The sequence below is a fragment of the Crocuta crocuta genome, unplaced genomic scaffold (genome assembly GCF_008692635.1).
Source record: "Crocuta crocuta isolate KB4526 unplaced genomic scaffold, BGI_CrCroc_1.0 scaffold327, whole genome shotgun sequence".
In the NCBI taxonomy this organism is placed as follows: domain Eukaryota; kingdom Metazoa; phylum Chordata; class Mammalia; order Carnivora; family Hyaenidae; genus Crocuta; species Crocuta crocuta.
In genome coordinates this window covers 419788-431465 of record NW_027529176.1, presented here as the reverse complement: position 1 = coordinate 431465, position 11678 = coordinate 419788, and the positions used below count along the sequence as shown (strand labels likewise).

At 56.1% G+C, this 11678-nt stretch overlaps 3 protein-coding genes across 10 annotated transcripts in view; 2 read left to right on the top strand and 1 right to left on the bottom strand.

Annotated features, from left to right (window-relative positions):
• The window catches only part of KIFC2 (kinesin family member C2), a 6570-nt gene extending 6204 nt beyond the window's left edge, over positions 1-366 (top strand). The window contains 2 exon segments of the mRNA XM_077758206.1: positions 1-4; positions 6-366. The exon segment at positions 1-4 is cut by the window's left edge and continues 216 nt beyond it. Coding sequence (XP_077614332.1) covers positions 1-4; positions 6-279 — 278 coding nt within the window. The 3' untranslated portion in view covers positions 280-366.
• Positions 367-607: 241 nt separating this feature from the next.
• Positions 608-4770, bottom strand: FOXH1 (forkhead box H1). 4 transcript variants are annotated; one of them, XM_077758208.1, is made up of 5 exons: positions 3314-4770; positions 3122-3212; positions 2501-2660; positions 2070-2174; positions 608-1981 (listed from the first exon to the last, which is right to left on the bottom strand). In XM_077758208.1, the coding sequence occupies exons 3-5, from the start codon at positions 2552-2554 to the stop codon at positions 1139-1141; spliced, it is 1002 nt and encodes a 333-aa protein (XP_077614334.1). In that variant the 5' UTR covers positions 2555-2660; positions 3122-3212; positions 3314-4770; the 3' UTR covers positions 608-1138. The 4 variants fall into 4 exon arrangements, with proteins under 4 accessions (XP_077614334.1, XP_077614335.1, XP_077614336.1 ...); XM_077758209.1 differs by having other exon boundaries at positions 4349-4770; XM_077758210.1 differs by lacking the exon at positions 3122-3212.
• A 370-nt stretch (positions 4771-5140) lies between these two features.
• PPP1R16A (protein phosphatase 1 regulatory subunit 16A) overlaps positions 5141-11678 on the top strand; it is a 36120-nt gene continuing 29582 nt past the window's right edge. For 3 of the 5 annotated variants that reach the window (XM_077758200.1, XM_077758205.1, XM_077758198.1), the window contains exon 1: positions 5141-5227. The gene's annotated coding sequence lies outside the window, so the exon portion shown is untranslated. Of the gene's footprint in view, positions 5228-5328; positions 5353-5402; positions 5518-11678 lie in introns of those variants that run through there. The other 2 variants (XM_077758203.1, XM_077758202.1) reach the window with 2 other exon arrangements.

Below are 11678 nucleotides of genomic sequence, written 5' to 3'. Positions count from 1 at the left end.
CCACCAGCGCCGCTTCCCCCGCAGATCTCCACGCGGCCGGAGGATCTCGGCGAGACCGTGTGCTCGCTCAAGTTCGCCGAGCGAGTTGGCCAAGTGGAGCTGGGGCCAGCCCGGCGCTGCAGGGCGCCGCGCTCCGGGACGCCCTCTTCCCTCAGCACCGACACGCCACTCACTGGGACCCCCTGCACTCCGACGCCGTCCCCCGGCAGCCCTCCGGGGCCCGACCCGGACAGCGGCTCCAGCTCGGCCCTTGGGACCCAAAAGGGCGTGCCCTCGTAGTTTTGCCCCTGGAGTCTGGAGTTGCGCCTCTGCCGGCAGAGGCAGCAAATCTTACACCCTCACAACCTCCTCGACCTCTGGGGGCCCACTGCCCCCCACACTCGCAGAGTTGGCCCCCCTGCCCGGCGAGGAGTATTAAGCCCCTAGCCTAGGGGCGTGATTGGCCCTCCCTCCCCCAGGCCCTCGGTTCGGTTCCCTCCTTATCACCGTTTGCTGTTATCTCGCCCCACAGCAGGGGACGGAGAGAGCCGTGGGAGGTAGACCCGACCAAGTGCTTATCCCTCCAGGACCACCACCCCATCACCAAAAATCAGACTTGGCATTAAAATGTTGTCTACTCCTTTACTGTTATCTTCCCCACTACCACCACCCAAAACAAGTAGGGTCTGGATTTCTTTTCCCGAAAAGGTGCTACCTCATTCCCAGGCAGATGAGGGAGGACAGGACAGGCTGGAGCCACCATTAGGTTCTCCCTCCCCCAGCAGGGGAGGGAGCCAGGAGAGAGGAAGTGACACATGGTGATGGATGGATGGAAGGAAGGAAGGATGGACGGACAGAGAGGGTCAGAGAAAGTGGGATCAGGAAGGGGCTACTGCAAGCAAGGCCCCCACTCTTTCCAGCAGTGCCTCTGGGGGTAGGAGAAGCATGACCGGCCCTGGGGGCCGGGGTGGTGCCTAGCCAGGCCGTGGCCCTTTGTGGGGTAGCCAATAAACATCATGGATTCTCAGCATCACTGGTGCCTGGTGTTTCAAGGCTGCTGTGGCCACAGACACCTCTGGGTCCTCTCGGCCTTGGTTCCCCCACAAGTCAGTGGTGGCAGGAAGGAGTAGGAGAGGAAAGCAGCCCCTGCCCCGGAGCCTCACAGGCTGTACCAGGAGAGTAGCCAGCCTGGGCTGGAGGCAGCTGGATCCCGGGAGTGGCTGACCCACACATCGTAGATGCTCTTGTTGGGTGGCACCCCCTGGAAGAGGGCATCTAGATCCCAGAGGAGCCCTGGGGGGCCGTGGGTTTCAGGGGACATCCCCCAGTAGGCTGGGCTAGTAGAAGGTGGGCACTGGGGACAAGATGTGGGTGGTAGCGGAGCCAAGGGCATTACTACATTTGGAGTGTAGATGGGCAAGTAGGAGGTGGGTAGCTGCCCCCAAAGTGAGGCCCTGTGACCGCCACCAGACAGTCCCCCTGGGTCTGGGGAACCCTGTAGTAAGTGGAGGGGCCAGGCTCTGTGCTCAGGGGAGAGGGGTGAGGGCCTGCGGGTTCCTCCCTGGGAATTAGTCTCCCTCTCTGCTCTCCTGGACCCGGGAAGGGGGCAAAGGGGCCACAGAGGCCCCTCAGAGGGCAGAGGTGGAGTGGGCACCACCTTCTCCCCACTGTGCCTGGATCCTGTGGGACCTGGGCTGCTCCGTGGCACTCCTTCCCTGGGGTCCCCTAGCAAAGACTTTATGCTGAAGCCTTCACTGGGCGGCTGCTGAGGACTGGGCGGCGGCTGAGGACTGGGCTGGGGTTGGGGACTGGGTGGCCGGTAGGGCCAGCCGTGCAGCACGTAGGGGCCCAGGTCCTTGGCGAAGGCTCCCCGCACGCCCCTGCTCTGCCAGCGCCGGCACAGGGCCGTGTTCTGCAACCGCAGTGCCTCGGCCGGGATCAGGCTCACGTCGACCGCCCAGAAGTTGCCCTTGGCCTGGGGTTTCGCAGGATCTTTAGGCACCTGGAGGGGGTGGGGAGGCTTGGGTGGGGCCGTCCGACCCCAGACACTCAGGATTTCCGCCCCAGCTCCGACCCTCGCCCTACCCCACCTTGCGGAAGCATCGGTTGGAGGAGAGGTTGTGGCGGATGGAATCCTTCCAGCCCTCGTAGTCGTCCCTGAAGAAAGGGAATGCGGCCTGGACCTGACGGATGATCTGAAACCACAGACAGGGGTCGGCGGGTGGGCCAGCGCCCTGAACCAGGAGGCAGGGTGGGGCAGTACCGCCCCTCCCCCACNCGCCCCCCCCCCCCCACAGAACACCTCTGTGCTGGAGGGAGAAAAACACCAAGGGAAGGGTCCTGCCTGAGGACCTCAACTCTTTCCCCCCCGGTGCCCAGGCTGGGAGTGGCCCCACCGAGTTAGCTGGATAGGACGAAGTGGGGTGTGGGAGGCCGGAGCCTGAGACTAGGAATGGGTGAGGGACGGGCCTGGCGAAAGGTCCGATCATGGAATATGAGGGAGAATGGGGGTCCCTCTCACCTGGGCCAGCTTCAGCCTGCGGGAGGGTGCGGCCTGGATCACCAAGGCAATCATGGCCAAGTAGGTGTAGGGGGGCTTGTCATGACGCAGGTATCTCTTCTTCCTCCTCTTGGGGGCCTGGGATGATGACTCCGACCCAGGAAGCCCCAGGCGTGGGTTGCTGCAGGGCCCCATGCAGGGGAAGCAAGCAACGTGGGCAAGGGTCCGGCCCCGTGGAAGGCACAAGGCAATGGGGCAGTGTAGTGTGAGGCAGGGCTGAGGGCCTGAGGCCCGCGGGCCTGGCGGGCCAGACCCTTTATCATTCGGATGGAAGGGGGAGGGGACGGGAGGCAGAGGGAGGGAGGACTCGGTGGTGGGGGAGGGGAGCATGCAGAGGGCTGCCACAATTAGCAGGTTTCAGTTAATCTGGAAGGGAGGGGCAGGGAAGATTCCAGCGGGGGCTGCAGGCAGCCACCCGGGGCCTCATTCCTCACCCCTGGGCTGCCTTAAGCACCCCCTACAAGCTAGGAGGAAAAGCTTTTGGAAGGGGCCAGTGACCCATAGTTACTTTATCCTGTCTGTCCGGGTGGGCCCTCAGGCTCGCATTTAAAGGCTGAGGGAGTTGATTTACCCAAAACTGACCTGTCAAGAATGGGTGGGGCCTGCCCAGAGTTCAACGCTGAGCAGCTTCCAGGACCTAGATGGTGGTCTGGGAGGGCTTCCTGGAGGAAACCTCAGGAACAAAATAGGGATGTCGTTGATTCAAGAACTTTTCCCAGGGGCTGCTGCAGGGCCCCAGCAGATTCCCAAAGTTTTGGAGTCCACTTTCCTTACCTCCATGGTGCCTGTTAACACTGGGAGCTGAACAGCTCTCCTCATTCACTGTGCACCCCTCTGGCCCTGGGTGATCTGGACCTGCCTGGCCCCGGAGGACTTCTTGGAGGCAGGCTTGCCTCCCTCCTCCTCTTTTGGTCCTCTGGGTCCAATGCTCTGAAGGTTGCTACCCAGGAGGATGCCTCTTGTTCTTCTGGGGGCACTTGGGCAGTGCTCCTGGGTGTGTGTGTGTGTGTGTGTAGGAACAAGTTTCCTAGCTGGAGGGGTTTACTGGACACCTCTTGGCACCAGACCTTGAGGATACAGCTTCATGGGTCATAGTTCCTACCTAGGGGAGTGTGCAAGGACCACCTAGCTTCATCATCCTGGACAGGAGTGAGTGTAGATGCATTGCATGAGTACACAGGAAGGGCTTCCAGACCTCTACAGGGCCCTGAAGCTTAGTCTAGATAGAAGATGTTCCCCAGGCAGGTGGGAGCTGGCCTGACTAGAGATGGGGCACTCTAGGTAGGAGACTGGAGGCTCAGGCTGGGGAGGTCGGAGGGGTCAGCACTCGCTGCTTGGGCCTGGCTAGAGCCTCTGAGGGTTTTAGCAGGCACAGGACATGGCCTAGAAGTGTGGTCCCAGAAAAATGCCTCTGGCAGGTGCCCTGACACTGACTGGTCCTCTTAGCTCCCAAACCCTATTCTTCTTCTTTTCTTAGTCTTTAAGTTTGCTTCACGCCCAACATGGGGCTTGAACTCCTGACCCTGAAATCAAGAGTCACATGCTCTACTGACTGACTGAGCCAGCCAGGTGCCCCTCCCAGACCCTATTCCGTCCCTTCACTTTCTCTCTGGCCATCTGATCTGTTAAGGCCTTTGAGTCAGTCAAGACCTATGCTCTGTACCATGTCCCAAGGCCCAGCCCTGTCCCCTACCAGCAGGTTTGCCCAAGGGGGTATCACGCCCAGGACACTAGCAGTGGCGGCTGGTGCTTGTATCAGGACCGCCCCCCCCCAGACCCAAGGGAAGCCACAGGGGCACAGAGACACACTTATATCACGAGTTCAAGAATTCAGCTTTTCTTGGGCGTTCCCCTCTCACCGCCCACATTATACTCGTAAATGGTTGAAGATCTGCAGCATACAGTAGGTCCCCAACTCATGGAAGGTGCTGAGAGAAGGCATGAGTGATAGAGGTGCGCTGGAGGAAGTCTGTGGCTGAAATGGATATTGTAATGTGAAGTTCCACACGCTCCCCTCATTCTCAGACTCTCCCTTCAGGCGTCACATGGATTCCCCGGAACGCTGATGATGTCACCGTTCCGTTCCCAGAGCTCTAGTTGAGGGGGTCCTTGTATCTCACCAAGCTGTTGCTATCTATGGCCTGCTAGCCTCACTCCATCAGGAAAGACTTCTTTCTCTCCTCCAAGAGGACCCCTCCCCCCCATGGGTCCTCTTTTGATTGGCTTGAAGTTCAAGGCTCCTTTTGTCCGGACTACTCATAACTGACCACTCTCCCCCGCCCTCCCAAACCACCACCTTCCGATTGCTCCAATGCACCGGGTCCTTCCACCTATAGTCATGCTTTTCCCTCTGTTCGTGACGATTCTGCTTTGTCGGGTGAACCTCGACTTTTCCTTAAAAGCCCAGCATAAATAGTTGACCACCTCCCGCTAGAGAGGGTTACACAACACCGCGGACAGCCACCCTCGAAGGGCAGGCCCCGCCCCCCAGCAGCTTGGTCCCGCCCCTGGGCTCCCAGGGGGCGCCGCGGCTTCCGGCTCTGGGCGGTGTGGGCAGGAAGTGTAGCGTTGCCATGGCGAGAGCCGCGCGCGGGGCCCGCCCCCGCGGCGCCCAGAGGAACGCGGGGCCGACTGACCGGTCGCCGGGATCTGATCGACTGCGCTGCGGCGGGCTGCACGAGGCGGAAGGTGAGGCGCGGACTTCCGGGGCCTGCGGCGGGAGCGGAGACCCAGCCCGGGGGAGAGAGGAGCGGGGGAGGGGGGCAGAGCTGAGCGGACAGAAGGGAGAAGAGCGCGGTAGAGCAGGATGAGAGGTACCGAAGGCAGGGCGCCGGTGGCGGCATCTTCGGGGTCCGTGTCTGGCCGGCACACCGAGAGGCCAGGCCCAGGGCAGAAGTCTGGCCAGGCCCCGGCCGGGTGCCGAGGACGCCAAGGGGTCAGGAACGGCGTCTGGAAGTGGCCGCCTGTGAAGGCCGCCGGTAGGGCTTTTCGCGTTTTATCTGTGGAGTTGGTTTCATTTTTGCAACCTGTTGGCCAGGTGGGCAGCGCCAGACTTATCTCCATTTGCAGCCAGGAAACGAAGGGCGGCGGGAGTGACATGCCCGGGCTTTGTGTGGGCTTTGGAGTTCGGCCAGAGGAGAAACTGGAGCCTCTCAGGGCTTCGGGTGACCTCACTCGTGGGGATCCTGGGCTCCTCCTCACAGCCTGGGGTCAGAGTGAGAAGCACTACCGTGTGCAGAGTGCCGGGCCGTGTGCTCCAGGTCTTTGCGGGGGTTGGGGGGGCGGGTATCCGTGACTGGTTTGGGCTCCTCAGGGTCCTGGAGCAGAGGCTGAGGCAACTGTGGGGTTAATTTCCATGGGTGCAGAGTGGGGAGGCGTGCATGGAGCCATGCCAGACCTAGGGAAGCCTGAGAGGGGTTGATTCTCCTCAAAGCTCTGGCCTTGCTTTTCCTGGGTCTTCAACTTGGTGGGGGTGGATGTGGAGCACGGTGCTGCCCTTGTCGTCCCGTCTTGGCCCAGCAGTGGGTCCTCGTGGGTGTCTCTGCTCCCCCAGGCCCTCCGTGGGCAGGATTGGTGTGTCTCCCCGAATCCCAGAAATGCCGAAGGGGGCTCTGTTCTCCCGGCTGTGCCTGGTGCACCTCAGCGGCACCGAGGGGAGCCCGGGCCTGGAGTTCTAGGCCAAATTGTGGAAGGAGCTGCTGGCTTCCCGAAGGAGCCTGCACTAAGGCTACCTCTGGGCTCCTCATTGTGATGCATATGTCCCCCTTTCCCTGCTCTCCAAGCTCTTGCTCAGCCCTGCGATGGGAAGCTGTGGAAAGTGCTTCCTCCCTTCCCTTCCTGTGCATGGGCTGGATTTCCTCCCTGTTGGCTGGAGCCTCCTCCCCTGGCTCCTCTGGTCGGTCCTGGCCTCATCCCTCACCTGCTCTGGGTGTGCCTGGACTTTGCTCTCCTCTGCCAGGCACCTAGGAAGAGGGCTGCTCAACACTGAGATCTGTGTTCTAGGGATTTGAGTCCTTGGTCGCTACTGACAGCCTGTCTCCGTTGTGTGCCATTTGGAACTTCAGTCTGAGGCGAAGCTGCTCGCCTTTGGTGATGTAGCACACCAAAACAGGGACGTATTTGGCTGGGTGGATTTTGGCGGCAGTGGTAACACTGATGTGTCCCCGCTCTCCATGAGAGTCCTGCCACGAGCACGCGGTGAAGGCGCACACACGGGCCGTGTCCTTCCACAATGACAGCTTTATTCGGTCGCCCAGCAAGGCGGACATAATCACGAAGCAGGTTCAGGATTCCAGACTCAGGGACAGTTCGCCACGTGATTAACTTGGCGTCTTGCAGGGCAGCCTGAGCGGGACACGAGACAGGCCACACACCGAACAAGGTAACAGGAGGGAGTCGGACGCGAAGTCGGCCTGGGCGCTCGGTGGAGACGCTCGCGCGCTCGCTGCTCCCTCCTTTCAGCCACGAAGGTCTCAGGTCTCAGGTCTGTTCCGAGGTCCATCGGGAGAGGCCTCGGCCGCAGCTGTCCCCGCGAGGCGGGTGTCCTGTCCCTTTGAAGGGGATCTGATGGGCCTCGGGCCCCGGCGGACCTCCCCTGCTTCCGCCCGTTTTCAGTTCCGGGGTGTCCGCTGACGTCGCTGCGGTGCCCTTCACTGCCTGCGTCGCTGCCTGACACAGGCCCCGCTGACCTGAGCGACTCCACCTTTCTGTCGGTAGCACCCACCCCGGTGCCTGGGCCATGGTTTACTCATTAGCCACAGTAAGACAACTGGGAGGCTATTCCTGCATCTCCAGGCTCTCGCAGAACTTCTTGCTAGATTTTCTTGATTCTGGGCCTTCCCGTCCACCCCTTCCACCAAATAGCCTGCCTCTGTGCCTCCTCATTACCCTCTGGGATTACAGCAGTTGCCCCTGACTGGTCTTGGCTCTTTCTTAGCCCCTTGCCCCCATCCTTCTCATCTTAGAGTGATTGATCTGAAATGCAAATCTGATTCTTGTACTTTCTTTCTTGAAACCTCCTCACGGACTTCTGAATAACACTCATCTGTCTTTGCAGACTATTCCCCATCCTCTGTCCTTTCACTTGACCCCTGAGCACTTTTCCATGTGTACTTCATGCTGCCACCATACTGAACTGTTTGGTGGTGGAAAGGAGAGAGCAAACCTTCACCCACCCCTTCTAAGCTCTATGACCTTGGGCAAGTCCTCATCAACACAGCAGGCTGAGAAAGAAGGACAGAGAGATATAGGAATGTCTGGCTCTCCAGATGCCCAGGGGAGAGGGTTCCATGGAGGAGGGGCTTGACTGTCATTGCACCCTGTTAGGGCAGGTATGAAAAGGTTCAACGGGGGAAGTTAGATTCTGGGCTGTGTCCTTCTTTGGCGGCTATGACAAACAAAGCCTGGACACATTGGTGCTGGCAGAGGAGCACGTAGGAGGTGGGGCCACGGAGATAGAGCTGGCAGACCAGTCTTCAAGGAGGTTTCAGTGTGAAGGAGAGGAGTGTGTGAGGGAGGTGGAGGGGTCGGAGTTGGTTTGAATGGGGAGGTCCGTGGAGATCCACAAGGATTGTGGACTTGGACAGAAGAGTAACTGACAACTTCAAGGTCCTTGCAGATAGAAAGGGGCTGGGGTACAGAGAGGAGGTGGAGGGTGGGTGGTTGCACTGAGTGCAGTGGCTCAAAGAGGCCTGAGTCTTCTCCACGCTCAGCCCCATCTTGCCATGCCAGGGTCCCCTGAGGTCTGGGCCATTCTTTGATGTGACCATTGTGGTTTTGTTGATTGTGTGTGATATGCTGTGTAAGCTTCACCTCCCCCAGCCCCCAGCCGGAACCTTTTCCTGTTTTGAAGGAAGGGAGGGTGGTGTGGATGCGGGGGGCTCCCTAGGGGTCTCCAGGCCTTAGATGAAGGGTCAGTCCCCTGCAGAGCCCTCCCATTGTCCAGGCAGGTTTAAATGTCCCTCCCTGTGCAGCAGGGCCTGGGGCAGAGCCTTGCTACAGCCAGTGAACCTCCTGACGCACCCGTATGCTCCGCTGAGTGACAGTCCTTTTCATCAGACCAGCTCACCCACAAGCTCAGGGTCCCTTGAGTTACCTTCTGCCAGGAAGTGCCAGGAACCCAGTTGTTGACCAGTCAGGTACTAGGCTCAGTTCTGAGAACATGGCAGGGAAGGACACGGCAGACATTGGAAAAGGGTGAAAAGATAGGAGGGTGACAAGGTAACCACACAAGACCTTTAAGGAGGTAATGTTTAAATTACAGTCCAGCTTACAGAACAGTGGTGAGCTATCCTAAGATCTGGGAAGAACTTTCCAGATACAAGGAACAGCTAATGCGAAGTAGGAGTGATGCTGAAGATGAAAGGATCAGATAAACACGTGCTAGACCAGAGGTCGGCAGGATGGTGGTTGTTTTTTTCTGTGAAAGGCTGGGTGGTAAATATTTTATTTTTTTATTTTTTATTTTTTATTTTTTTAAATTTTTTTAAATGTTTTATTTATTTCTAGGAGAGAGAGAGAGTGAGCAGGGGAGGGTCAGAGAGAGAGGGAGTCACAGACTGAAACAGGCTCCAGGCTCTGAGCCGGCAGTCAGCACAGAGCCCCACGCGGGGCTCGAACCCACGAACCGTGAGATCATGACCTAAGCGAAAGTCGGACGCTTAACCGACTAACCCACCCAGGTGCCCCTGGGTGGTAAATATTTTAGGCTTTGCAGGCCAAGTGGTCTCTGATGCAGCTACTGAGTCTGCAGCTTTGTGGGAAGGGAGCCACAGACGGTACAAATGTGAATGTTCTCTTTCAACAAAACTTTATTCATAGACATTTGAAATTTGAATTTCATATCATTTTCATATGTCACAAAATATTTTTTTTTCACAATTATTGAAAAATGTAAAAGCAATTCTTAGCTCATGGGCCTTCTAAAACCAGATGGCAGGAAGTAGGATGCCAGCGCCTGTGCTAGACGCCCAGAATGCTGTGTGTGTTAACTCATTGAATCCTCCTAAGAATCTTATGAAGAAAGGACTATTATTCCATTTATGGATAAGGAAACTGAGGAAAAGAGGTCAAGAAACTTGACCAGTCTCCTCAGCTTCCTGCTGCTTCAAACCCAGAGTTTGAGTCTGTTCCCGAGCTCAGCTCCCAGCCACTGGGGTCCCTGGAGCTGGAGGTTTCCCAGGTGCAGGAAGCAGGAAGCAGGCCGCTGTCCTAGTGGGCAGTGGAGAGGGAGGCATGCAAGGAGATGGCAAGGCCAGCAGGGGCCAGACCGTGTGGGGGGCAGAGGCCCGGATAAAACTTTGGGAATGTGTACTCTTTTTCACATCAAACTTTATTGAGGTATAATTTACATATAATAAGACACCTATTTTAAGTGTGGTCTGGTGGGTTTTGGTAGATGTACACATCTCTGTAAANCGCAGAAGTCCCCTCACCCCTCCCTGCGGCCAGTCCTCCCTCCACTGGGCTCCAGGCAGCTACTGCTCTGCTCTTTCTGTAGATTCAGTGTCCCTTTTTTAGAATTTCACATAAATGGAATGCCACGCAGTGAAGGCTTTGTGTCGACTTCCTGCACCAGGCATAATGTTTTGGAAATTCAGGTGGTGCAGGTATCAGTGGGTCCTTCTTTGCTGAGCAGCCCCCGTATAGATGCGTCAGCATTCGATCTACGGCGACAGCTGTTGGTGGGCGTTTCGGTTCTTCTGCAGTTTGCGGCTGTTGTGAACAAACTGCTGTGAATATTCATACAAGTCACTATGGATGTGTGTTTATTTCTCTTGGTTGAAATGATAGAAATGATGGGTTGAAGTGTGTGTGTAACTACGTGAGTGCCAAACTATTTACCAAAACATTTGTTATCATTTTAGGTTCCCAGTTGTTCCTTGCTCTTAATTCAGTGTTGCCATCCTTTTAAAGTGTAGCCATTTTCATGGATGTGAGATGGTAACTCATTGAAACTTTAATTTGCATTTCCCCAATGACTGTGGTGTTGAGTATCTTTTCATGTGCTTATTTTACTGGCCATTTGTATATCTTCTTTTGTGATGTGTCTCTTCGAATCTTTTGCTCTTAAAATATGGAANGCCTTTTATTTTATTTATTTATTTTTTTAAAAAACATTTTTATTTCTAGGAGAGAGAGAGAGAGACAGCGTGAGCAGGGGAGGGTCAGAGAGAGAGGGAGTCACAGACTCTGAAACAGGCTCCAGGCTCCGAGCTGTCAGCACAGAGCCCGACGCGGGGCTCGAACCCACGAACCGCGAGATCATGACCCAAGCGAAAGCCGGACGCTGAACCGACTAAGCCACCCAGGCGCCCCTATGGCTTGCCTTTTAATTTTCTTACCAGTGTCTTAAGCAGAAGATACTTTTAATTTTGATGAAGTCCAGTTTGTCAGTGTTTTTTCCTTTATGGTGTGAGCAGAGGTAAAGGATCATAGTTTTCCATATGGATATCCAGTCATTCTAGCACCATGTTTTGAAGACCATCTCCTTATTGTACTACCTTAAGATTTTGTTAAAAATCAATCGTGGGGCACCTGGGTGGCTCACTTGAGCATCAGTTCCTGATTTCAGCTCAGGTCATGATCTCGTGGTTGTGAGATCGAGCGCTATGTCGGGCTCTGTGCTGACATCACGGAGCCTACTTGGGATTCTCTCTCTCTCTCTCTCTCTCTCTCTCTCTGTCTCTCTCTGACCCTCCCCTGCTCTCTCACTCACTTGCTGTCTCTCAAAATAAATAAATAAACATTAAAATAAAGAAAATCAATTGACAGTTTATATGTTGGTTATTTCAGGAATTTCCTTTTCTATCATTGATGCTGTGCTAATATCCCACAGATCTGATTGTTATAGCTTTATAATAATTTTTGAGATCAAGTAGTACAAGTTCTCCAACTTGTCTTCTCTCTCTCTCTTTTTAATTTGAGAAAGAGAGCATGAATGAGGGAGAGTGGCAGAGGGAGAGAGAGAGAAAAAGAGAGAGGATCTTAAGTAGGCTCCATACTCAGTGCAGAGCCTGATGCGGGGCTCGATCCCACAACCCTGGGATCATCACCTGAGTTGAAATCAAGAGTCAGATGCTCAACCAACTGAGCCACCCAGGCGCCCTGCTTCTTCTCTTTTTCCAGTCATTTTGGTTCT